Here is a 24,957-nt window from a genome sequence, read left to right as displayed (position 1 = left end):
TATTTTTCCACGGGTTTTAACCCTCTGATTGATATTTTGAACTCGGATTTCCCAAAAAGATTAAGAATGATGCATTACTTGAGCGGCCTATTCCCAAGACATTCTTAAGGCACCTATGGGTATTTTGAGAGATGTTACAGGAACTCACCAAAAGTAGGCTTCAAACGAAATCTCAACTAACCACATGAAGGAGAACAAGGAGGAGCGTCGATTCCTACATAGTGGTATTGTGTAGGCAAAAGAGTATGCGTTAGTACTTTGAATGTACTAAGTATGTAGGCATGCATCAATATTGAGGAAAAATTAAAACATTTATGTAATATGAAACATAATGCAATGCATGCATAATCAATCATATAGATATTCTTTAAAATATTTATTTTATGGAAAGATGACCATAACTGACATTTAAGACCATACGAGCTATTACATAAAATCCAACATAACCCCCTACATTGGCCGGGGAGACTACTTGCTGGGGAACTCCTCCAACTTCATTCATTTCTTTAACTTTAACTTTAAGGGCTATTTGTGGATCCATTAGCCTAAGCCTACAAGGGCTCCTATATTGGCACATAGTTAATGAGACAAGGGGTTGCTACTAGGATTTCCTTACCGAATTCCACCTCAATGCCACATTCAGTGCTAAGTCAATCTCACTTAATAGTTTAATACTTCAAAATATTCATAGCATATAGCTTGAGAATTCAAAATATCATATTTGGTAGAATAGCTCATTAAAATATTTGGTGATTAAAATATGCAAGAATTGTCCTTATTGCATAAAGAATCCATCATTCATAGAATTTCATCATTCTTTTATTTCATAAGACTCCATTTTGATCATAAACATTGCTTTCATAAATATTTATTTAGAGTCAAAGCTTTCAAGTCAAACTTCATTGAAACTATAGTAAAATTAGGTGGGTTCAAATCACTTTAAATTTCAAACATGTATGCAAATGAAATTATGTATAAATACTTTAAAATTCATCAATAAAAAAATTATGTTTTAAATAACCCACCACCATGGATTTTAAGAACCTTTAAAGAGATAAATAGAGAAACTATTTGCAAACCATCATTTCATACATATGAAATTATTTTGCATCAAAATAGACCAATAATCATTAGTTTAACCATGATTCATGCTATTAAGTAGAAATAAAAATTATCCATAAGAAAATTATATTTGAAATCAAGAGATTTAGTTAAAAGAGTTTTAGACTACATGAGTGGAAGAACCCATAGATAAACACCACATAACTTAGAGTAAAACTTAAAGAAAATAAATATAATTTATCATATAATAAAAATATTTTAGGCATGAGAGTGGAAGGAATACTCTCATTGAATCCTTACATACCTGAAATCTGAAGCGTTACTCAGAATTGAAAGACTTAATAAACACTCTTGAATCCTAATCTTTGCTCCTCGCCAGAGCGTTTTGTGTACTACCCAGAGTATATAAATCACCGAAATAGTATTTATACACTACTAAGAACTAAAACTATATTTTGAGATTGAGTAAAAAAGTGTATAGAGAGAAGAGTTGCTTGAGAAAGCTTAAAATGATGAAATAAGGTAGGTATTTATAGGTACGAAGGAGGAATCTAATAATAATTAAAATAATTATAAAAAAAATAAATAATTTAATAGAGGATTGTAATGCCATGGGTGATGTCAAATGGAGGACTATTCATGTCATGGATAATGCCAAATGGATCTAGATCTTCTATGGTTGGTGAGATGAATCTTCTTTTTACAAAATATCCTTTTTGGAGCTATGTTTGAACAACATAACTTCCTAATTAGGATTTGATATCTCATATGAATTGTAGCTATAGAAGTATTCTTTCATGTCGTTTAAGAATCAACTGATTTGGAGCATTCTACAGTGAGATATGATTTGGCTTCTACAATTACTCCATTTCGTCATAGCATCGGATCTTGCAAAGATTAATTTATTTGACCTACTTAGCCTCCAAATCTTAAGCTATGATCTCATAAAACTTGTAGGTAATGATGTTGGAGCTATTTAGAAATTTGAATAACCTAATTTGGACCATTTTATGAAAGTTATTCCCAAAATACAGAAGCAATATTATTTTTCATCGAAAATTGGAATACCATATACAACGTTTTTAGGGAGTGTTACAAGCATGGTTGGTTTGGGACCTGAGGCCTTCAACATGAGTTCAAGCCATTAGGTGAGATGTTTTTGAAAGTTTGGCTAAGGTTTGATTTCGGTCAACACTCTTGGTAAATGTACCCGAATGAGAATTTCTTAATGATTAGCTTGGGAATGCCGAGTTTGGTCTAGATCGACCTTTAATTTGGATCCCAAGGTGATCGAATGATTTTGTGGTGTTTTCCATTTTGTTGTTTTGATTTACATTATGTAAGTGTTTACTTGAGTTAATTTTTTATTGTGACGACCTCCATTGGTTGTTTCATTAATTTTGTTGAGTCTAAAATATCTTATTTAGTGGGGTTGAATAGTTTGTTTGCATTCATGAGGTTTGGAATGAATTCTGAGTCTCTATCGAGGCAGTTTCTCAACTCCAAAGTGAGCTGATGCAGTTGTTGCTAGTGCCACCAGCGTTGCTCAATACATTCATATACTTGCAGTCACATTCGCGAAGACTACTGAAAATGGTCTTTGCAATCATGAGCTTGACACTACGATCATGAAGACCAACTTTCTTAGTCAATATGATCACAAACCTTAACCATCGCGATTGTGATGAAGGATCAGTTGACCCAATCAAGATAATGAATCGCGATCGAGACCCTGGGGTCCCGTGATCGCGATGAGTAACTGAGTTTAGTAAATCAGTTTCTCTTGATTTTCAGTAGGCATTTCTCAAAAGAACAACACCTTTGTGGCAATTTGGAGCTTAAACTGAAGGAGAAATCAGTGGGGAATCATTGAGTGTTATTGGTGGATCACGTAGGAACGCTTTGAGGGTTATTAATCTTCCTTTAATTCGTAAGTCGTTATTTTTCTCTGTTAAATTCATTTCTTGATTATTCTTGAGCTTGAATTAGGGTAGGACAGATTTGAGCTTGTTAGTGTTCGAATTGTGCCCATTTTGGGGGGCACAAGTTCGTTGAGATGGTTGGGACCTTGTGGTGGAGTCAGTTTTGTGATTCCAATTGCGGGTTCTATGATCCTATTTTGACCTGATTTCTTTTATATCAAATTGGGTATTGTTTCTCTCGTATTGACATTGTCAACGTTAATTTGATACCTTAGTACCATTTGAAGTCCCTTACGAAAGAAAAACCTCCAAAATGGAGTTCAAGTGTGGTTTCGGCCTTAAGGTAGATTATAATTTATTTATTTTTAGACTTGGCTTAGTTAGATTATATATGTTGAGCAACATTGATCGTTAGGGAGGTGTTAGATTGAGATTTTAGGTGGTATGATCCTTAGTTGTACTTTTGGCTATTTTTAAGTTATTAACTTAGCTTTTAGTCGAGAAGCTTTAACTTAGGTTAATCCTTAGTCTTGGTTGACATTATAGGATTCTCAAAATGATTCTAGGTGATTTAAAACTTAGATTTATGCGCATTGGATTATTTTAGTATGATTGTGTGCCTTTTTGGTTATTTTCAGCTTTTATCGTATTACTATCGTGTTTTTGGGCCTGAGACCTTGGATTTGGACTGGAGTTTTAGGTTAGTATAATTGTACTATGACTGGTGTTTATCTGATTGTTGTGTGGTGTGATTGTGTTGCGAATGACTTGATTGTGTTTGGTATGCACTCATGCGCATGATATCTGTACTTGACATGCTTGTATCTGAAATGAGGGAAAATGGGCATTTGAGACAGTTAAATAATTTTGTAATGATTTCCACTTGTTTTTGGCTTTGAGGTAGCATGTTACTATTTTTCTACTTGAGGGAACTTGGAAATTTTGAAAAAAAATGCACTATTTTTGAGGTTTTGTGTCTTAATGAGATAATTGCTTTAAACCTGTTGGTTTTTCTATCAAAGCTTTAATATTTTGAGAAAAAATATCATTTTTACGAGAGATTGGGTAAAAGGGAGGATTTTTCTTAAATATACAGATTCCTATGGTTTCTGTTGGAAGATGTATTGTTTTACTTAATATTATGAGCCCAAGACACTATTCTAGGTTGCACTTTATGCACACTGCATATGTTGATAAGCTTCGATAGCCTGCAGATTAAATTGCTAGTTTTACTTTTATGCATATGATAAGTTGAGGTGGGTCTAAAGAATATCTTGGGGAGCGTACAAGGCGGTCGCGTGAGGCATTTTTGGTGATTTTTACTTTATACATATATTGGCCACATCTGCATTGCATTGCCTAGCGTTATACGTCTATGTGTGGTTCATTTGAAATTTGAATGTCGAATATCCATTACTATTTCTTCTTTATTTGAGAGCGCTAGTATGTATGCTTCTAGTTAGCTGTTGTTTCATAGTATTAACATTATTGTGATTCTTTATTCATATATATGATCATTCTGAGCTCGATCGATCTATGATGCCAACTGAGCACCCCGCATTTTGGTACTCATACTATACTTCAACATTTTTTTCTGGTGCAGTGCCTAGTATGAGCACCCTCGTTGAGTGCAGATCTCCAGTGGCCATCACAAATTTGGATCATGGTGAGCTCTTGGCGTCCAGAGATTTGATGCACTTCTTGTTTTGTAATGTCTATGTAGTTTTGTACTTTTGTTTAGACAGTTCAGTTGTATATAACCTTTTTGTATTTAGATGCTCTTGTACTGGTGACACCAGGTGCAGGATTGGATTCCTATGTATAATTTTGTCTTTCTCGATTACTTTTGAGCCCTTTTTGTACATTTTGTATCGTTTTATACATATTTATGTTATAACCTCCTCTTCTCCTTATTATTGCTTCAACGTAGTTATGCTTAGTGTTTTATTTGCTTTCCGCCTTGGATTTTTAGCTTGCCTACTTGGAGTTATTGTACGCACCATCATGACCCAGTTTCGAATCGTGACATCAAAATAAAAAAATTGATCTTAATTAAAATATACTAATTTTAAAAATATATATCAATTATTTTTATAATATTAGTTAAAAATGTATGTTTATTAATTAATATATTCTCAAAAGACAATATATATCTTAAATATTTAATTTAATATCATTTATTAAGACTCTTTTTGTCTAATATAAGTTTTTTATTTTTAAAATTTAATATAACTTATGATTACACTTGTGCAACCAAACAGTATACTTATAATTACATTGTGGCAAACAAATAGATCATCGTTAGGGCTGTTCACAGTTTTGGTTAAAACCAAAACCAAACCAAAAATTTAATCAAACCGAATAAAAAAACCGACATTCAGTTTGGTTTGGTTTGGTTTGGTTTTAAATTTGAATAACCAATAATATTTGGTTTGATTATGGTTATAGAAAAAAATAACTGAATAAATAACCGAACCAAACCGATAATTATATACTTAAAATTTATAATTATTTATATGTATAATATTAGTTTTTCATAAATAATTAAAGATATTTTATACGTTTTAATTATTAATTTAATATTAATATACTTATTTTAAGGCCCAACAATCCAAACTCAACTCTCAAGCCCAATTATAAATTCTAATAAACACTAAACAGCGGTCCAAGTCCAACAATTTAAGCCCATTATCCCAACTCTCAAGCCCAATTCTAAATCCTAAATTTCTAATAAGCACTAAGCACTTGAGCAGCAGGCAGCAACATAAAGTAAAAGTTAAAACTTTAAAACCCTAGTATCTGTTTTCCTTTTACATTTTTGTTCCTCTCACGTTTGTTTCTCACAAAGTCACAGACTCACAGTCATAGACTAACAGTGAAAGCTCAAGAGCAACCTCAACTCCTCAACCCCAAGTATAAGATTGTCAAATTTTGAGAAGGTTTGTAAGGAGTTTTTCAAATTTTAAATTGATTTTAAGTTGTTTTTTTTCTTTTTCGAATGTTTAAGTTGTTTCATTTTCTGTTTTGAACCTCAGTGGGTCGTGAGGAAAAAAGAGCTTCATAAGAATTTGAAGAATGTAAAGAGAGAATATTTGAATTATCTCAGCTAGTCATAAATCGAATAACCGAATCAAACCGAACCAAACCGACAATAACCAAACCCGTGGTTATTATTTTACTTGGTTTGGTTATGATTTTAGATATTTAATAACCGATTAAATTGATTTGGTTATGATTTTAATCAATAACCGACCCAAACCGAACCATGAACACCCCTAATCATCGTAATTACTAAATTGTGTAATTATTAAACTGATAATTAGTACTATAGTAAGTACATCAATTTCAATTATTAGATGACTTTCCAAGCCGACCCTTAATAAACAAATTTACCTCTATACCCGTACTGGTTATAACAAACCCATGTATACGCAAGGTGATAAAATAGCATTATTGTGAAAGTATAATTATGTTCACCAGAAAACTACAAATGGTGGGGCATTGAATACCGAAAGAGCAAACGTCAAATGGGTGGAGGAACTTTAATATGCTCTTTAGATAAGAGACATCTCTCCTTTTTATTTAATCTTTTTTCAATTTGTAGAAATTATGTTTTAAAACACTGTGTGTCCAAAACAATGAATCATGCTGGTGTAACTTAAAAAGGAAAAATGCTATAAAAAAATTACTTACGTTTTATTTAATTTTCTAAATACTCAGGTTTTATTTTTAAAAATTAAAAGTTGATGTTGAAATCTCTACACCGTAATAATTTTTTTTATCACACTAGCATAAGATGTAGGCATGAAGCAAGTTAAAAGACTGTTATAAACTTATCAATTCAATCCATACATATTGTCAATTCAATTAATACATATATATATATATATATATATATATATATATATATATAAATCACTAAACATAGTTGTTATTTGTTAAATACATATAGTCAATTTAATTTATTATAATAATAAATTAATACTTATAATTTAGCTTATCTATAAATAAAATAATAAATTTTCGTTACATATGACATCTAGACAGTTTTTAAATTAAAATAAATAATTTATTAATATTTATTTTCCTTCCAAAAAAAGCAGCACTCAAACTATTTTTAGGAGAGAAATGATTTTAGGTCATTTCACAAAATAATTAGTTTTATAATTTTCTGTATAATTTTTTTTTCTCATAAGTATTTCTTTTACAATTTTATGAGACAATAAAAGATCTTAATTACTCATATTTTTATCGAATTGTAATATAATAATAAGACTGTTTTATCGTTAATCAAAAATCTTATTAGTCCAAATGGCCATGCAATACGCGATCCCCATTTGGTCTAGTGCATGCAACGACCATTGGATTAAAAAAAAATTACTCCTGTTTTCTTACCCCCTTTGTTGTTTCATTAAGGGCTCCACATGACCCCAGGTTAAAGATAGAAAAGTATAGTATTAAATAAAATTATAAGAATAATAGTAATAAAAAGAGATTGATAAAGTGTTTTAATGATCACATTGAACTGTTACATTGTATAGGCAACCCATTTTTGGTATTTAGCATTGTTATTAATGCTTCTCCCTTCTCTTCCAAGTATTGAACTACATGTCTTTTGGGGGATGAGAAGGAAAGTGAGCTGTGAAGAAAACAGTAGGATTCTTGAAAAATAGCTGGTGCTTCCTACCTCTACTATTTCCATCGCCATTTATGGTTTGAAAAAGACGGCATTTCTTTGGTGGGTTGGGTTGTGTTGCCTCAGATCCAAGGTACTCAAGTTTTATGTGACAAAAGGGTACCATCTTTTTCAGGGTTTCTTTCTTGTGATTCTTCCCACTTTTTCCCTTAGAATTTCACATGACCCCTTTTCTTTGATTCACTTTATCAAAGCTTTTTCTGGGTTTTCAGTAGCTCATTTGATTTTGGGAAGAAAGTGCAGGCAGACAATTCTTACTTTTTAGGTGAATTTCCAACCAAAAAAAGTCTTTTTTTCTTACCAGATCTGACTACAAAATTGGGAATCAGGGCGTATGCTACATCTTTCTAGGCATGGAAAATGGTGTGGTGAAGCTCATGAGAAGATTATTATTATTATTAGTTTGACAATGACAGGCTGTATAATGTTGTTACAAGATAGTGATTTTGATGGACGACATGTGTTTGGCGGTTGCTCTGCCATCTAGATTAGGTAATTTCATCTCTCACAACCAAAGTCAAATGGATGTCACTAGCCTAAAGTCAATGGCTGACCATGCTACAACTTTGTATCCAGAATCTTCTGTTTATGATGATTGCAATTCTGCTGATTTACAGAAGAAACACCTCACTGTTACTGTACCTCAACAAACTGGTATGATATCTGAAAATGAAAGCAACTGGATTGCTGTTGTCAGGGAAAGTGAAGATGATGAGATCTTATCAATGGATGTTGATCAAATTCTTGATAGTTCCTGTTCCCTGTCTGTGGTCAGTGATTCCAGTAGTTTATGTCCTGATGATTTTATAAGTTTCGAGCTAGCACCTGACGTTGACGGACAGAATTTGGTAGATGCTGAGAAAAACACTTGCAATGTCAAACTTATAGCTAAGGCTGGAGATCTGGTAGAGTCAGGTGCTCAGGAGACAGTGAGCAAACCTCTGGCAGTTGCGGAGAAACTTGATGAGCAGATTACGGATGGCTCCAGCTCGAAATCAACTGAAGTTGTTGTTCAGCTACCTTTAAATAAAGGGTTAAGTGCAGCAGTTGGCCGCAGTATTTTTGAAGTGGATTATATACCCCTTTGGGGATTTACATCTGTGTGTGGAAGGAGACCAGAAATGGAAGATGCGCTTGCAATTGTTCCTAGGTTCTTGAGAATTCCTATACAGATGCTAGTTGGCAATCGTTTGCCTGATGGAATGACTAGGTGTTTAAGTCATTTGACAGCTCATTTCTTTGGAGTTTATGATGGCCATGGTGGCTCTCAGGTATCTCCCTTTTTTTGCTTACACAGTGTTACAAGCTCATAGGTTTGCGCGCCTCCTCATTAATACCACAATATTTATATATTGATACACAATTGGGATTTTTATTTTCCAGGTGGCAAATTACTGCCGGGATCGAATTCAAGCTGTATTGGCCGAGGAGTTGGAAACCATTATGGCTAATCTCAATGATGAAAGTATTAGGCAAAATTGCCAGGACCAATGGAAAAATGCATTTACCAACTGTTTTCTCAAGGTTGATGAGGAGATTGGAGGGGCGGGAAATCATGAGGCTGTTGCCCCAGAAACAGTAGGCTCCACGGCCGTTGTCGCCATTGTTTGTTCATCGCACATAATAGTAGCAAATTGTGGTGACTCAAGGGCTGTTCTGTGCCGTGGGAAAGAACCCATGGCATTGTCAGTGGATCACAAGGTAAGTGAAACAGTTGTTGTAATATGACATTAATTACTTGTGATGTCACTGACTAATCCCTGTGTGCCAATTTTTGTTTATATTTTCTTTATTAGCCAAACCGAGAAGATGAATATGCAAGGATTGAAGCTGCAGGAGGGAAGGTTATACAGTGGAATGGGCATCGTGTTTTTGGCGTTCTTGCAATGTCTAGGTCTATTGGTATGTTCCTCCCATCTACCCTGCTATCTAGCATTTGTAAATCATGACTGAGGTATTGTACAAAACCTTATTGGTTTTATAAAAAATGTTATGATCTTTTGCACCCTGCGTCTTCCCATTCCGCCAGGTACTGAGCTACTAGGTATTATTACAGGTTACCTCATAGAATAGCTTGCTTTTATATATCAGCTGGCTGGTGTTCTTAGAATATATCCATTTTGATTATGTGTTTAACCTGAGCATACCTAACTTTAATCACGATATTGCTCTAGACTTGAAGTTTTGGCACTTCTACAGCATCCTCCTTAGTATAACTGATATCAGCAATTCACGTCATGGTAATAGTTGGACACAACAGTTATTGGTTATCCACACTGCTAGAATAAACAAACAAGATGACCATAGTTTCAAACTAAAGAATTGGGCTTGATCATCAGTGCTAGTTTTTTAACTCATGTGATAGAGATCCGTGATATGGTATAATATTCCACTCTATAGTGGTAGGGCCTTAGGTTCATACGCCCCAGGCTGTTAGAAATGGTTCCAGAGTCTGCACTTGAGAGGATCTGAGGTGCTAAAGAAAATATGTTTGTACCCAATTACTGTTTTCCATATTCCTGTCGCAGATAAGGAAAAAACCCTCATACAGAAGTAGGGTAATGGCTTCATGATGTAGCCCCAAGCATATACGAATTCTGAAGTGCTCAGGCTTGTTACAACTTGCAAGAGAAAATTTGGATACTTATCTTAAACTTTGGTGTTTTAGCAAACTCAACTACATCGAGAAGCCCATAGTGTGCTTAGGTCCTCAGTGCGGACCCTTCTCTTTTCTTGATCTTGATGGCATTTTGAAGAGTTTTCTCGAACTGGGTATAGGCATGCTGGTGCCTGTCTTACTAAGCCTTGGAAAGAAAACTTTGTTTGGGAACCTAAAATAAGGAGTGTACAGAATAGGTGCATTGCCTCGTTCAAGATACATAATAACAAGTTAGTGTCATGGCTGTTACGATAAGCGCACATACGCTAGTTTCCTCCTTAGAGAACTGATATGATGTAGTGCTTTGCTCCTTCCTCCAATAATAGAATAGAATGTGCCATTCTCTCTAGTTGCCGAAATGAAGATGGAAAGTATTATAGCTCCTTCCTCTTATACTTATGCTTTTCTTGTCTTTCATTCACACACATGGATGGATGATTTATGAATAATTTGGTTTGTAAGGAACACGTCAGGTCCTTTGAATTTGAATTGTTTATCATGGTTCCAACTTGTGAACAATGTGTACATTATTATTTGGTAAAAAGTCATAAGTTCACCCTTACACACTGATAAGTTAGGGGCGACTCCTTACCCCCCTATTCTTGATCGAAATTTATTTATTATGCCTTGATAATGCAAAACCAATCTTTAAGTGACTAGTGTTTTCCACGCGCTGCCATGTCAGATTCCAAATAATTTAATTCTCACACTTTTTTTTCCCTTTTCTCTTTTTTCATCTCTTTCTTCATTTTGTTCTCATTTTTTCTTACCCATAGCTCGCTTCGCTGCTACCACCATACAGTCATACACCAAAAAAAAAAAGGATTCAAAATCATTAAACTCCAACTTACCAGGAAAGCGGGAAAGATCGTGATGGGTTTCTACAAAATAATACTGAGAGAGGAGATTAAAATGAGCGAGATGAATGATATAAGTTGAAAGTTGATTGGAAAAATGGAGGTTTTTCCCGGGATGTTTTTTCGCGGCCAACTTTTGTTGAAGCACAATAAAATTAGAGAAAAGAATCAGCTTTTACAGAAGGATTGAACAAGTAATGTGTGTTTTTAGATCCCTGTCATCCATTTTCTTTCCCTTTCTTTCTCCTATAACTGTGATGAGTTGTCTTTAGAATGGAGATCAAAGATATTCAATATGAGAAAGAAATCATTTGGGTTTACTTTGAAGCCTTCATCTTTAATATTCTTGGAAATTAAAAAGAAACATGAGGGTGAGAAGATTTAGAGACAGAAGAGAGAGATTGACAGGAAAAATGTCCGGCAAAACCTCCGACGAAGATTTTCATGGCTGGTCTAAAAAACATATACAGATAGAAAAATGGAAATTAAAAAGAAACATGAGCGTGAGAAGATTTAGAGACAGAAGAGAGAGATTGACAGGAAAAATGTCCGGCAAAACCTCCGACGAAGATTTTCATGGCTGGTCTAAAAAACATATACAGATAGAAAAATGAGAAAGAAAAGAGGAGTTAAAGGAAGAAAGAAAAGAGGAGTTAAAGGAAGAAGGGCACACGGAGAATTAAATTAAGTGTAGTTAAGTTCAATTAATTGAATAATCACCAATTAGAAAATGCCATTTGTACAATTTAACTCTTTTTAGTATTTATTTATTTGATAAAGGTAAAGTTGTATTCTTCAGCATTAAGGGTATGATGGCTACCTTCTAAAAAGTTACCAGCTATTTCCATAATTTCATAGATCCTAGGAAATCTACCAAATGTTCTACTTCTATACCATCTTCTTTACACCAAAAATGCAACATGTTAATGCAATTTTCTTTAACTTTCTGAATAGTGTTAGTAATATTCTTATGATACCTGAGCTTTCTTTCTCTCCAGATAGCCCACCAGACACTAGCAGGTACTATAGACCACCATCTTTTTTGGGTCTTGCTCCCCCCCCCCCCCCCTCATCCGACAACTCAGAAGACCAGCAGTATGTTCTGGCATCACCCAGGGCTCCTGCGAAATGCTGAGAACCATGTGCCACACCTGAACAGTAATCCTACAGTGTAGAAATAAATGGCTATTAGTTTCCTCCTCATGACAGGAAAAACACCTAGAGACAATCTGGAAGCCTCTTTTCTTGAGTTTTTCCTGAGTGAGACATGCCCTTCTGGAGACCAGCCAGATGAAGCATTTCACCTTGGTTGGGATGTTGCACTTCCATAATTGCTTACATGGACCTGGAATTCCCCCTGAGTGAGACACAATCTCTCTTATACAGTCTACTCACAAAGAACTTGCCATCAGAGTCATGTTTCCATCTTATACCATATGTTTCTGTAGTAAGTCCTGTGAATTCACCCAGTTTGAGTAGCAGTTCAGCAAATCTATCAACTTCCCAATCATTTAGATACTCCTAAAGCTGAGATTCCATCCTTGAGGGAACCAGATCTCAGCAATTTTAGCATCAGATTGGCACAGAATGTAAAGAGATTCTTGCATGCACCATCTCTCTCCTTCTATGTTCAGTGCGATCATATAATCCCACTCTCTGCTTGCAGGTTTCTCACTCTCGCTACTAGGACCAAGGCACCGTAACCATCCTCATGTAGCGCCATGGATGACCATATAGGTATATCCTGGACAACACCAAACTGTCTTAGAACTCGAAAAGGCGTATACGGCTGAATGCTTCCTAGTCCAATCACCTCAATGAAGTAGAAGTGTCGAGTCCTAACAAATGCTAATTCTTCCATCCAAGGATGCTTCCATTGGATGGAATCTCCTGTAAGATTGGTCAAAAACACGCACCATTTTTTCTCTCCAATGGGCAATTCAATACCTCAAATGATCCTCTTGGCTCTGGATCCTGTTGTGTGCGTCAATGCAGTAGTCCATTTGCGGATACGACGGTAGAAGTGTTTCATTGCCCAAGTTTGTAATAATAAGTTGCATACCTCAAAGAAATTATGCCCTCTAGTGCATGCTGATAATGATCAAAATACTTCAGCAAGAATCATATGTATCAAGGTAAGTCTCTACGGCTCTGCAAAGATGTTTATCAGTATTGGCAAAAGGTTGATGTCGAGACAGTGAAATCTCATCGGGGAAGACCATGACTCTCGAAAAGGCCACCTCGAAGACCCTAGGCTTCATATATACCCACTGTCACGAGTGCAGTCAAATTCATCTCGTTGTTCATCGAAGCTCTCAAGGCGACCATACCTTTTAAAAAAGTAATTCAGCTTCACTTTTCGACCTTCCACCTTCCACATTCCTCAATAATGGAAAAATGTGCAACCCTAAGAGCCTTAGAAAATCCTTCTTTCTTATTGATGATGGGAGTAATGACATTCTTCCTTTGAGCGGTAGTTCAGCAAATTCACTAATCTCTTCCAAGTTGGGGTGATCTCAAAATCCAAGAATCTGAAAATCACTGTGGTTGGATCCTATAATTCCATCAACAGAGTAATGAGGGTTTTGTTAGCTTGGATCCTCATGAGTGATATCAAAGCACCCAAATGCTCTCAGACCTCGACCCAATGCGCCACACAAATGTTTTGCCACCAGTTTTGTAGGTTATGGGGGGCTAAGAAAACCATCTAGACATTTGGTAGGTTCTGATTGATATTCATATGAAAGAAAGGGTAAAGGATATGATAAGTCTGTTTTGCTCCAAATGTGTCACGTATTTTAGTTTGGATCATTTACATCAATTTTCACATAAAAGGTATGTTGTTAGGTTATATAACCTTTGACAAAGGGTGACTTCCTAATCATGGAGATGATGCCTTGGATCATCCCGCCTAAGGTGTATGCAATATGAACTATTTTCTAGAGTAAGAGTTTTCTTAGATGTTTAAGAGTAGGATTGAGAATTTGAGAGAAGGCACACCGACCTAATTGCACCAACTCTAAAACTAAGGAATCCAAAAGAAAGTTTGGAGAGTGTGAGACACTCCCTGCGTGAACCACAATGTGTGAAGTGTATGGGTAAAGACTCGATTGAAAGTGAAAATGACATTATAGAAAAAGTGGTAACAAGTACTGTTTTCAAGGAAATAAGGAACGCAAATTTGGATTTGGCTTGCGTCCTTTCAAATTAAAAGTGGTATAATAAATTTTAATGACAAAATTAAAGCAAATAATAAACAATATTCCTTCCACCTCAATGGTACCAATAGATGGTGCCGAGAGTTCCCAAAAAACTACTAGATACTCAGAACGACGAGTAGATAGCCAACATGGTATAGGAAATTGAGATCCTAAAGGAACAACTGCGCCAAGTCTGTGCCTAAGCTTACAACTGCTACTTTTCCTGCTTAATTCCAATTCCCTAATGACGAACTACCTCTAGTCACTCCCGCCAACTTAACAAACCCCACATGCTCAAGTTCCACTTCCTCCATCCGCCACCAGGGTTGCACCTGATCTTTCATTGCCTATTCAGAACTTCACCGTCCCTCATTCACACAACAATGCAGCACATACTTGAGACACACGTCACTTGTGAGATACCTGTGGGACAGGTATATGCCACTGAAGCTCCTACTTTCACAATATCCGCGTCGGTTAAAGCCCTTTATGAGGTTAATCAGTACGCTAAACTGGAGAAGTACGTTCGATTGAATGGAGAAGAGTCAATAACAATCCTACTCAAAAGTCTAAAAAAAGACATTTAAAAACATGCAAGTCACTAGGGGAACGAGAGCCTGGATTGTGATGACCTATGCATCCATGCAGACATCGACATACCAGTGGTACAAACCACCAAGGTTCGATGTATTTGATGGAAAGGGTGATCCTCATGCACACCTAAGAGCCTATTGCGACAAGTTGGTCGGTGTAGGAAGGAATGAGAAGTTGAGGATGAAATTGTTCATTCAAAGTCTGTTAGGAGAAGCTTTGACTTGGTACACTCCTCTAGACCTGCGCAAATTGCATGATTGGCAAGATGGGGTGACTGAGCTCTCCATGAATGGTAACTTCTCTGTGACCCCACTCGAACTTCACACACTGATGGAGAGTGGAGGGAAGTGCTCTTGCCATGTGGACCCATGGCCTCCCTAACAACAGGTTGTTATTGGACGATACATTAATCATTTGAAATAAAACGGGGAATTCAGCTGGCCCTACTTGCAATGTTAGGTAGATTTCTCCAATAACGCTCCTTTGCAATTCATCAAAAGCTCTGACCTTCACCCGACTTTCTCTTATCCCTCTTATATTCCCACCCAAATCTCTTAGAGTAGAGAACGGGCATACATTATAATTAGAACCGTCGTTGATCAAAACCTTGATTGCGATGTGAAGTGCTTTGTTGTGCCTAGCCCCTTCTGACAGTAGCTCATCATCATGGAAAAAGATCTTAATTGCTTCCACCATACGCTTGATTGTTGCGGCTAGAGTTCCACTTGTGGTTTCCTTGGAATGCTCACTCCGCTTAATACATCTATCAAAGCATTTCTATGGGCTTCAAAACTCATAAGAAAAGACATAATGGACATGTGGCCTAGCGTTTTCTTCAGCTGCTCTTCGATCGAATAGTCCTTAGGCTGCATCTTCTTCCAAAATTTCGCAGCTTCAACATCGGTAACATTCCTCTTTGGATTCCGTTTTTTCCCAAGAACTCCTCGATTTAGATCCTCCAGGGCATAGCACCTTCCCGACCTAGTCATTCCATGAACCACAACAACGTTAGTTGTCTTGCCCTTGACTTCTACTCAGTAGTCCCATGGGACTGCTTTAGTGTTATAGTCAGGTTTCCTAGCAACTATAGTGGTTACCTCAACTCTTGGCAGGTAGGTTTGAACGGTCAAAGGCTCCTTCAACTGAACCGTGATAGCATGTTGCACTGGAGATGCAGTGGCAACTTCTTCTGTGTTCCAAATAGGCACGATGGTTCCCTCCAAGTCATACTCTTCTTCTAGAGTAATCATGTTGACTTCACGATTTTCATGATTTGGCAAAGGGTTATTGTTCACATTTAGAGGAGCTGTGGTGCATTTGATTACTCCTTTTCTAATCAGAGACTTGATTTGGTTCTTCAAACGAAAACACTCTTCCGTGTCATGCCCGTGGACTCCTGAGTCCTGAGTGATAAGCACATTGCTTGTTTCCATCACAGTTTATTTTGCTTCTCACGTATATGTAGGAGAGTGGAATCACTTCCTTTGCTAGGTCACCTCTTAGGGGGTAATTAGTTCCACATCAAACAAGAATAATGACTTTTTTTTGCAACTTTAGGGTATAATTTATTACTTCTCCCTTATTATTTTGAGTAATGTAACTGTTAAAGTCTAAGGGATTACTAAAGTTACATTTAAGAATGTGTCTAGATTCATAGAACATAAGTAGGAGAATATTATGGAAACTTTCATATATTTTTGTCATAATTTTACTTGTATTATCAATTTTCGTTAACCATTCCAATGAGTACCATGTCCTTTCTCCTGACTTTTACATTTTCTCAATGATTGCTCTGGCGGTATTCGTCTTTTCTGGTCATTTGCCTGACCATTGTTTAGGCAGCATGTATCACGTCCAATTGTTCAATTACATGTCGTTGTCTAGTGTCACATCACTTTCCAGTCCGATTTACAAATTCTAGTTGTTTCACCACCTTCAATATGGGGGGCATATTGAATGTCAAATTGATTGATGGAATTATGTTTTTGAATGTGTATTCACAATATATCTACATTCATTGAATAGTAAGTTATATTTGGAGTGTGCCTCATAATATTTTCTAGAATATCGTGAAATATTCTGTATTTAATTGTTAGGTGTAGAGAATAGTTACTTGCCAAGTTGTAAGTGGAAAAAGACAGGAGCCACTCTTGTACATTAATCACCAAAATAATGAGAAGTTACTTCTCTTCTCTACTCTATTCACCAGTTTTAATAAAGGCATGCTTAACTCTTGAAGCGAGGCTCAAAACATGTTGAGCGTTTTGTCTCCGCTTAATGTGCGCTCCAGTGTATTTATTAAGGCTCTAAGACAAACGTTTCCTTGCGAATGAGTATTTCCTGAAGAGGCGACACTAACAATTGGTATTTCACTTTTATGTAAAAAGAAATCAATTTCTGTGTTTATATATTTGTTATTCATGCTTATATTTCTTAGTCTTGGACTAAACACACACACACATATTATTATTTTTTAATATTTGTGCCCCTTTTTCATTAAAGCCCACGCTTTATTTGTGCTTATTTACCCTAATGGACCATAGCGATTTTTTGCGCTTTTCGCTTTTGATAACATTGATTTTAACATTAATCAACAATTATTCCGTGTTAAAGATCGGAAGAAGTGTCATAGAGTATAGGAGGTAGGAGGTTTAACATATGATGAAGAGTAAATACTGCTTTTACTAGACATTAAACCAAGCTCTCCTTTTATATCATCTCCATGAAACAAAGTAAGAATTGTTGTGTCTTTCCAATTTCCATCAGCGGCTAGTGCTGGCAAAATGGGCAGGTTGGATCGGATACTGGCTGCTTGAGAACAGGTTAGATAAAAATAGATAACACATCCAATCTACCCATATTTATTATGGATAAAAAATGGGTAGAGTGACAGATAATACGGATACCATATTTCCTATCCATTAATAATTCCCTTATCTGGTAGGATGGTAAAACAGAAACAAATTATTTGGCAAGCATTGAAATAGTAAACCTTTTTTTGTTGTAAAGCTGCACAAACAAATAAGATTTAATACTCTTTTTTTTCTTTCAGTAAACTCGATTTTTGGTTTCGATTTCTCGACCAAACGCCACCAAAAAAGAACAAACATGAACTAATAACTCATTCCGCTTAATTGAAGGGATGATATTATGTAGCCTTTTATAATTTGAAACAGATCCCTAAATTTAGATCTTCCTAATTATAAAATCCTAGATGGCATATGGACTGAGATACTTTATTACGGCTAAATTCTAATTAGGCTTCCTTTTTGAAACTGAAAAAAAATGGAAGACTAATTAGAATTTTGATTAGTCTTCCTTTAACTATAATCAATCAATTTGTACTGCTACGGAGGTTGACTAATTGGGGTTTTATGAATCTTTTTTCTTCTGTTGTTTTGATCAATTATGAATCGTTATATATTCTTAGAAGATATTCAGCTTTGTGCTTGATCAACCTAATATTTACTTGGACAATTGCGATCTTTCTTTGCGAATTAATGTCCTCCTGTAAAATATTTGAAGGGAACAAAGATCGAACTAGTCAACAATCATTTAATATCAGAAATACTTTGAAAATTTATCATGAGAGTATTCCAATTTGTAAACGAAGTACCATAATGGAATTTCGGATAAGTGTGTGTGCGGGGGGGGGGGGGGGACCAAGACTTGGATGTTAATGCTTGAAAGAAGAGCTTTGATAGCTTTTATCTGTTTATCACATGGGTTGATCCATATTTGACGTGATTTAAATGAACCAATTATCCAATTTTTATTTTTGACTGGCTGGGTTAGACGGATACTTGTTATTTTATCCATTTTCCAGCACTAATTGTGGCCACAAAGGCACACACTTCGATTAATGATCTGCACTTTGAGCCTTCTTTTTTTTTTCTTAGTCATCACTTGTCTGACCCTGGTTGGTTCAACTGTTGAATTATGACCTTCCACTTCCAGAAGATTATAAGTAATAATACTAAAAAATCAAAAAAAAAAGGTGCATGGAAATATTTGGCACCTTCTTTGTTTTCTGATGATCCCTTGTCTGACCCTAGTTAGTGCAACTGTTAGGTTATGACCTCCAACTTTCTAAAAATTACAATTAAAAAATAAAACAAACGATGCATGGGAATCTTCAGGTCCTCCTTTGTTTTTTGATCATCACTTGTCTGATCCTGGTTAGTATGACTCGTGAGCCTATGACCTTCAACTTTCTTAAAATTGCAAGTTAAAACAAAACAAAAAAAGCCTGGGAACCTTCTGTATCCTGGTCCTGGGGAGGTGCTCCTTTGATGATGGTTTGTACCTCTTTCATTTCATATTGCTGAAAGATTGCTTTGTGATGAGAAGAGAGCTCATTTTGTCACTTCTTTTGTGCAATTCTTTATATACCTGTGACTAAGTGTGCCCTTGCCATCTGATATGTAACTTGAAATGCTAGAATGTTCTTTTTTTCATTCTATCTTCAATCCAGCATTGCATAAATGACCAACAAATTGTAAATCTGTGCTTAAGGCTGGCTTCGCTTCTAGACATGTGCATTGACACTTGTTGCTCAAGGTTGAACATGCAGGTCTGTAAATTTAAGGGATATTCTAATGCCTATAAGATGCTAATTGGTGTTGATCATGTAACATTTCTAATGTCATCTTGGAAGATATGGCTAAAAGCGACGTTATGTAATTTAAGTTGCTGTACATGAGTTCATATAGCCAGCATGCCCCAACTTCTGTCACCCAGTTGTGCAGGCATGTGCATGCTGGTGACTGATCATCTCCGTTTTGATGTGAGCTGTTTGAAAACTGTGAAAGGATAATTCAGTGAGCTTGCTAGAAGAGTATAATGTGTATTCAATCTACCACTCTCTTTTTTTCTGTTGACATGAGAACTACGGTATAGCAAATAACTTAGTATTATCAAGATGTATCTATCTTGTTAGTGATGGTGTTGCCCTGGGGCATTTATCACGTGGATAGATCTACAATTTGACGCATTAGATGTCCATTTGTATGAACCTTTTTCTCTAATCCTGCTAAATACTGCTCCTTGTTTTTGTTGGCATGCAAGTCTTTCATCTATTTCCTTTTTACATTTTATTTGCTTCTTGGTTGCAGGAGATAGATACTTGACGCCCTGGATAATTCCTGATCCAGAAGTAATGTTTATACCTCGAACCAAGGATGACGAATGCCTTATCCTTGCAAGTGATGGTTTATGGGATGTTATGACCAACGAAGAGGTCTGTGATTTGGCTCGCAAGCGCATACTCCTCTGGCATAAAAAGAATGGTGTTACGCTTCCTTTGGAAAGGGGCCAAGGAATTGATCCAGCAGCACAGGCAGCAGCAGAATGTTTGTCAAATCGAGCTCTTCAAAAGGGCAGCAAGGACAACATAACAGTGATTGTTGTGGACTTGAAAGCCCAAAGAAAGTTTAAGAGCAAAACCTAACCCAAGTGATCTCTCAATCAGCTGTTTCCATTTATAGGTTCACAATATTGACTTCATATGATTCGATATATCCAGCCCTTTTAATTTTTAGCAGGGGACTGTGGGACTAAGGTTTTCATTAGAGTAGCTTACTGTATGTATTGTGCAGTACTTGATCCATTCTCTGTATGTATTTTTCTTCCTTTAGCTGTTTGAAGTAGGAACATACATTATATCCTCCGAGTTAAAGGCGGCTCTGTGAGGTTATTTGCCTCAGTATTACATTTGATGTTGTTGTTGGAAACAGTAACGAGCGAATAGAGAGACCTCTTGTGAATTGTATTCAAAAGATGCTTCTTCTTCCCCTTGTACTTTATATAAATTTCAGAGTATAGACAGGATATGTTGACTAAATTGAACAACTGTGGGATTCAATCCCGTCCATTTAAGGGGTGGGTTTTGGCCTTACCCCAAGTGGGGCGGGTTGAAATGATATTATTGAAAATCTAATGTGGGGTGGGGGTTGAGGCGCGGATTTTATTGAGTTCACTGTACATGGTTCTTTTCATCTTGCCGCTCTACTATTCAGTTGCAAAAACATTTTTCTTTTTCAGATTTTCTAATAAGCTGCAATTCTCTCCTATTACTAAAATCCTACTGAAACATCATGTTACAGTGATAACCTCTTAATCAAAATTGATTTTTAATTAACACTTATTTCATTCTTCTTCTTCAACTCTTTTTCATTACATACTAATCTTTCTTAGAATTAACCTTTAAGGAATTCATACAGATAACAATTCTTAAAATGGATTCCATAATATATGCAGAAATAACACCATTTGTGAAGATCCATCTTAATGACTCATTTTATTAATTTTTTGGTTTAGTTTCTAGAATAATTTTTAAAAAATGTACAAATATAATAGGGAAAAGAACACTTATACCCCAAAAAAAGTAAAATATTTACCCTTAAATGCCCCATTACTTTCATACCCTTTTTTATTTTAAATTCGCGTACTAACGTCAACGCCCACCCTTTTTTCCCTCTCTGATACCATCACTGTATATCACAATATATGAATATACTCTGATAGTATCAAAGAATAACTGAGAAGTGTCCTCGTTGAAGGACTGCTTCTTCCTCCTTGATTAGGGGTGTGCATCGGTCGGTTCAGTTCGGTTTTATGTATTACCAGCTTGATTTTTTGGTTTTCGATTTTTAAATACGCTAAACCAATAACAAATCAATAAGATGTGTTTTCGGTTTATCGATTTTTGGTCGTTAACAATTCAGTTTTCGATTTACCAATAAGAAAAAATGGTAATAAGATAAATATATGACTTCTCACTTCTCTAACAATTTGGCGTGATGCAGTGAAACAAGCAAATCAACTGTAAATGGTTTGATATAGTGAAATAAGAAAGATAATGAGAAATTGCATCAATAAGAGCAGATGTAGTACGAAGGCTACATCAATTACATGTTACATCCAAAACATAATATGCAATTTTTTATGTTAATCTAATTACAGATGTTTACAAACTTGCAAAAGCTACAATTACAAACTAATCTTTAGGTTTTGAGAAAAGAGTAAAGACTAAAGTCGTATGAAGTAGTACTGTAAAATGGGTAGACTGTGTAGAGTAGTGATATAGACATATAGAATCTAGTTAGGTTAATTATTAATATTTAATATTTATGAAGGATAAAGTAGTAAATTACTACTGTCTTAATGGGTTGTCGGTTTACCCAATAACTCAAAACTAAAAATCGAAACCGAACCATTAACCCGATTATTTTTTTTATAAAGCCATTAAAAATTTATTAACCCAATAATCCACTAGCAATAACCCAATAATATTTTTTTGGTTCAGTTTATCGATCGGTTTGATTTTTGCTTACTCCTATCCTTAATACCATCAAAGTATAATATACTCTGATAGTATCAAAGAGTAACTGAACAGTGTTTTCACTGAGGTTTGCTTCAATCATTTGATGAGATTACTCAATCATCCATTATACCATTACGGTATATCTACATACTGTAATTATATCATTAATGTATGTTTTCAATTATTCAATATTTTAAATTAAAAAACAATTTTTTAAAAAAAGTCATAATTTAGATACAATTTTTTAAAAATTTGCAAAGAGAAAACAATATTATAAAAATATATTTTCTACTAATTTAGAGTTTTATAAATAAGATTGTAACTTTCATAATTTTCTCTTAATTGCTTTTTATTTATTTCTTAAAAAAAGAGCCAAATCATACATGATACTAATAGGGTATCAAGATTGTAACATCCCCTAAAAACGTTGTATACGATGTTTCAATTTTTGCCTAAACATGATACAGCCTCTGTATTTTGGGCATAACTTTTCATAGGAATATCCAAATTGAGTGATTCAAATTTCTGAGTAACCACAAGATCATTACCTACAACTTTTATGAAGACCATACTTTAATATTCGGAGGTTAAGTAGGTCAAATAAATTAATTTTTGTAAGGTAGGATGCTGTGACGGAAATGAGTGTTTGTAGAAGAGAAATCATATCTCACTGTAGGTTTATCCAAATTGGTTGATTCTTGAACGATATGAAACTAGACTTCCATATCTACAATTCTTATGAAGACACCAAATCCTAATAAGGAATGTATCTTATTCAAACGCAGCTCCCAAAAAGAGTATTCTGTCAAAAATAACTCATTTCACCTACCATAGAAAGATCTAGATACATTTGACATCACTCATGACATAAATTGTCCTCCATTTAACATCATCCATGACATCAATATATTCCACTAAATTTTTAGATTTTTTTATAATTATTTTATTTATTGTTAGGTCCCTCTTTCCCACCTATAAATACTCACCTTATTTCCTCATTTTATTCATCAAGCTTTCTCAAGCAAATCTTCTCTCTATACACTTCTTTACACATTCTCAAATATAGTTTTAGTTCTTAGTAGTGAAGAAATACTATTTCGGTGATTCATATACTCCGGGTAGTACATAAAACGTTCCGACAAGGAGAGAAGCTAGGACTCAAGAGTGTTCATTAAGTCTTTCGGTACCAACTAAAGCTTCGGTTTTCAGGTATGTAAGGTTTCAATGAGAGTATTCCTTCCACTCTCATGTCTAAATTATTTTGATTATATGATAAATTATGTTTATTTTCTTTAAGCTTTACTCTAAGTTATGTGGGTGTTTATCCATGGGTTCTTCCACCCATGTAGTCCAAAAACTCTTTCAATTAAGTCTTTTAATTTCAAGTAATATTTTCTTATGATAATTCTTATTTTTACTTAATAGTATGAATCATGGTTAAACTAATGATTATTGGTCTATTTTGATGCAACATAATTTTATATGTATGAATTGATGATTTACAAGTAATTCCTCTATTTATCTATTTAAAGGTTCTTGAAATTCATGATGGGTTGTTTAAAGCATGATTTTTAATTAATGGATTTCAAAGTATTTATGTATATTTATTTACATACATATTTGCAAGTTGAAGTGATTTGAACCCACCTAGTTTCACTATGTTTTTAATAAAGTTTGACTTGAAAGCTTTGACTCCAAATAAATGTTTATGAAAGCAATATCTATGATAAAAAGGGAGTCTTATGAAATGAAGGAATGATGAAATGATATAAATGATGGATTCTTTATGCAATAAGGAAAATTCTTGCATATTTGAATTATCAAATGTTTTAATGAGCTATTCTACCAAATATGATGTTTGAATTCTCAAGTTATATATGCTATGAATATTTTGAAGTATTAAACTATTCCGTGGAATTGACTTAGCACCGAATGAGGCATTGAGGTGGGGTTCGGTAAGGGAATCCTAGTAGCAACCCCTTGTCTCATTAACTATGTGCCAACATAGGAGCCCTTGTAGGCTTAGGCTAATGGATCCATAAATAGCCCTTAAAGTTAAAGTTAAAGAAATGAATGAAGTTGACGGAGTTCTACCCGGCAAGTAGTCTCCCCGGCCAACGTAGGGGGTTATATTGGATTCCATGTAATAGCTCGCATGGTCTTAAATGTCGGTTATGGTTATTTTCCCACAAAATGAATGTTTTAAAGGATATCCATATGATTTATTATGCATGTATTACATTATGTTCCATATTACATAAATGTTATAATATTTCCTCAATGTTCATGCATTCTTACATACTTAGTACATTCAAAGTACTAACGCATACTCTTTTGCCTACATGATATCACCATGTAGAGATCGGTGCTCCTCCTCGTTCTCCTCCACGTGGCTAGTTGATATTCCATTGAAGACTACTTTTGGTGAGTTCCCATGTTCCGGGAACAATACTCCTTTATCTTTCTAGCTTATAATATGTTAAGATATTTTATTATGGCATTTCTTCTATTATGATTGAGGGTGAGCTAGGAACTTGTCTTAGCCCCATTAAATCTAATAGTTAGAGGTATTGTTGGACATATGTAAGTTGAAGATTTATTATTATGATTTCCGCTTGTCTATTTATCATCATTACCTATGAA

General features: G+C 35.1%; 1 protein-coding gene across 2 annotated transcripts; it reads left to right on the top strand.

Moving 5' to 3' along the window:
- The first annotated feature begins 7,510 nt into the window (after positions 1-7,510).
- On the top strand, positions 7,511-20,800 carry LOC129889209 (probable protein phosphatase 2C 6). 2 transcript variants are annotated; one of them, XM_055964409.1, is made up of 5 exons: positions 7,511-7,753; positions 7,985-8,951; positions 9,064-9,381; positions 9,477-9,582; positions 20,105-20,800. In XM_055964409.1, exons 2-5 carry the CDS (start codon positions 8,130-8,132, stop codon positions 20,437-20,439), a joined length of 1,581 nt encoding a protein of 526 aa, XP_055820384.1. In that variant the 5' UTR covers positions 7,511-7,753; positions 7,985-8,129; the 3' UTR covers positions 20,440-20,800. The 2 variants fall into 2 exon arrangements, with proteins under 2 accessions (XP_055820384.1, XP_055820385.1); XM_055964410.1 differs by having other exon boundaries at positions 7,511-8,172; positions 8,257-8,951.
- The last annotated feature ends 4,157 nt before the right edge of the window (positions 20,801-24,957 follow it).

The sequence above is a fragment of the Solanum dulcamara genome, chromosome 5 (genome assembly GCF_947179165.1).
Source record: "Solanum dulcamara chromosome 5, daSolDulc1.2, whole genome shotgun sequence".
Classification (NCBI taxonomy): domain Eukaryota; kingdom Viridiplantae; phylum Streptophyta; class Magnoliopsida; order Solanales; family Solanaceae; genus Solanum; species Solanum dulcamara.
The sequence above is the reverse complement of the archived record's forward strand: the minus strand, read 5'-3'. Positions and strand labels throughout refer to the sequence as shown.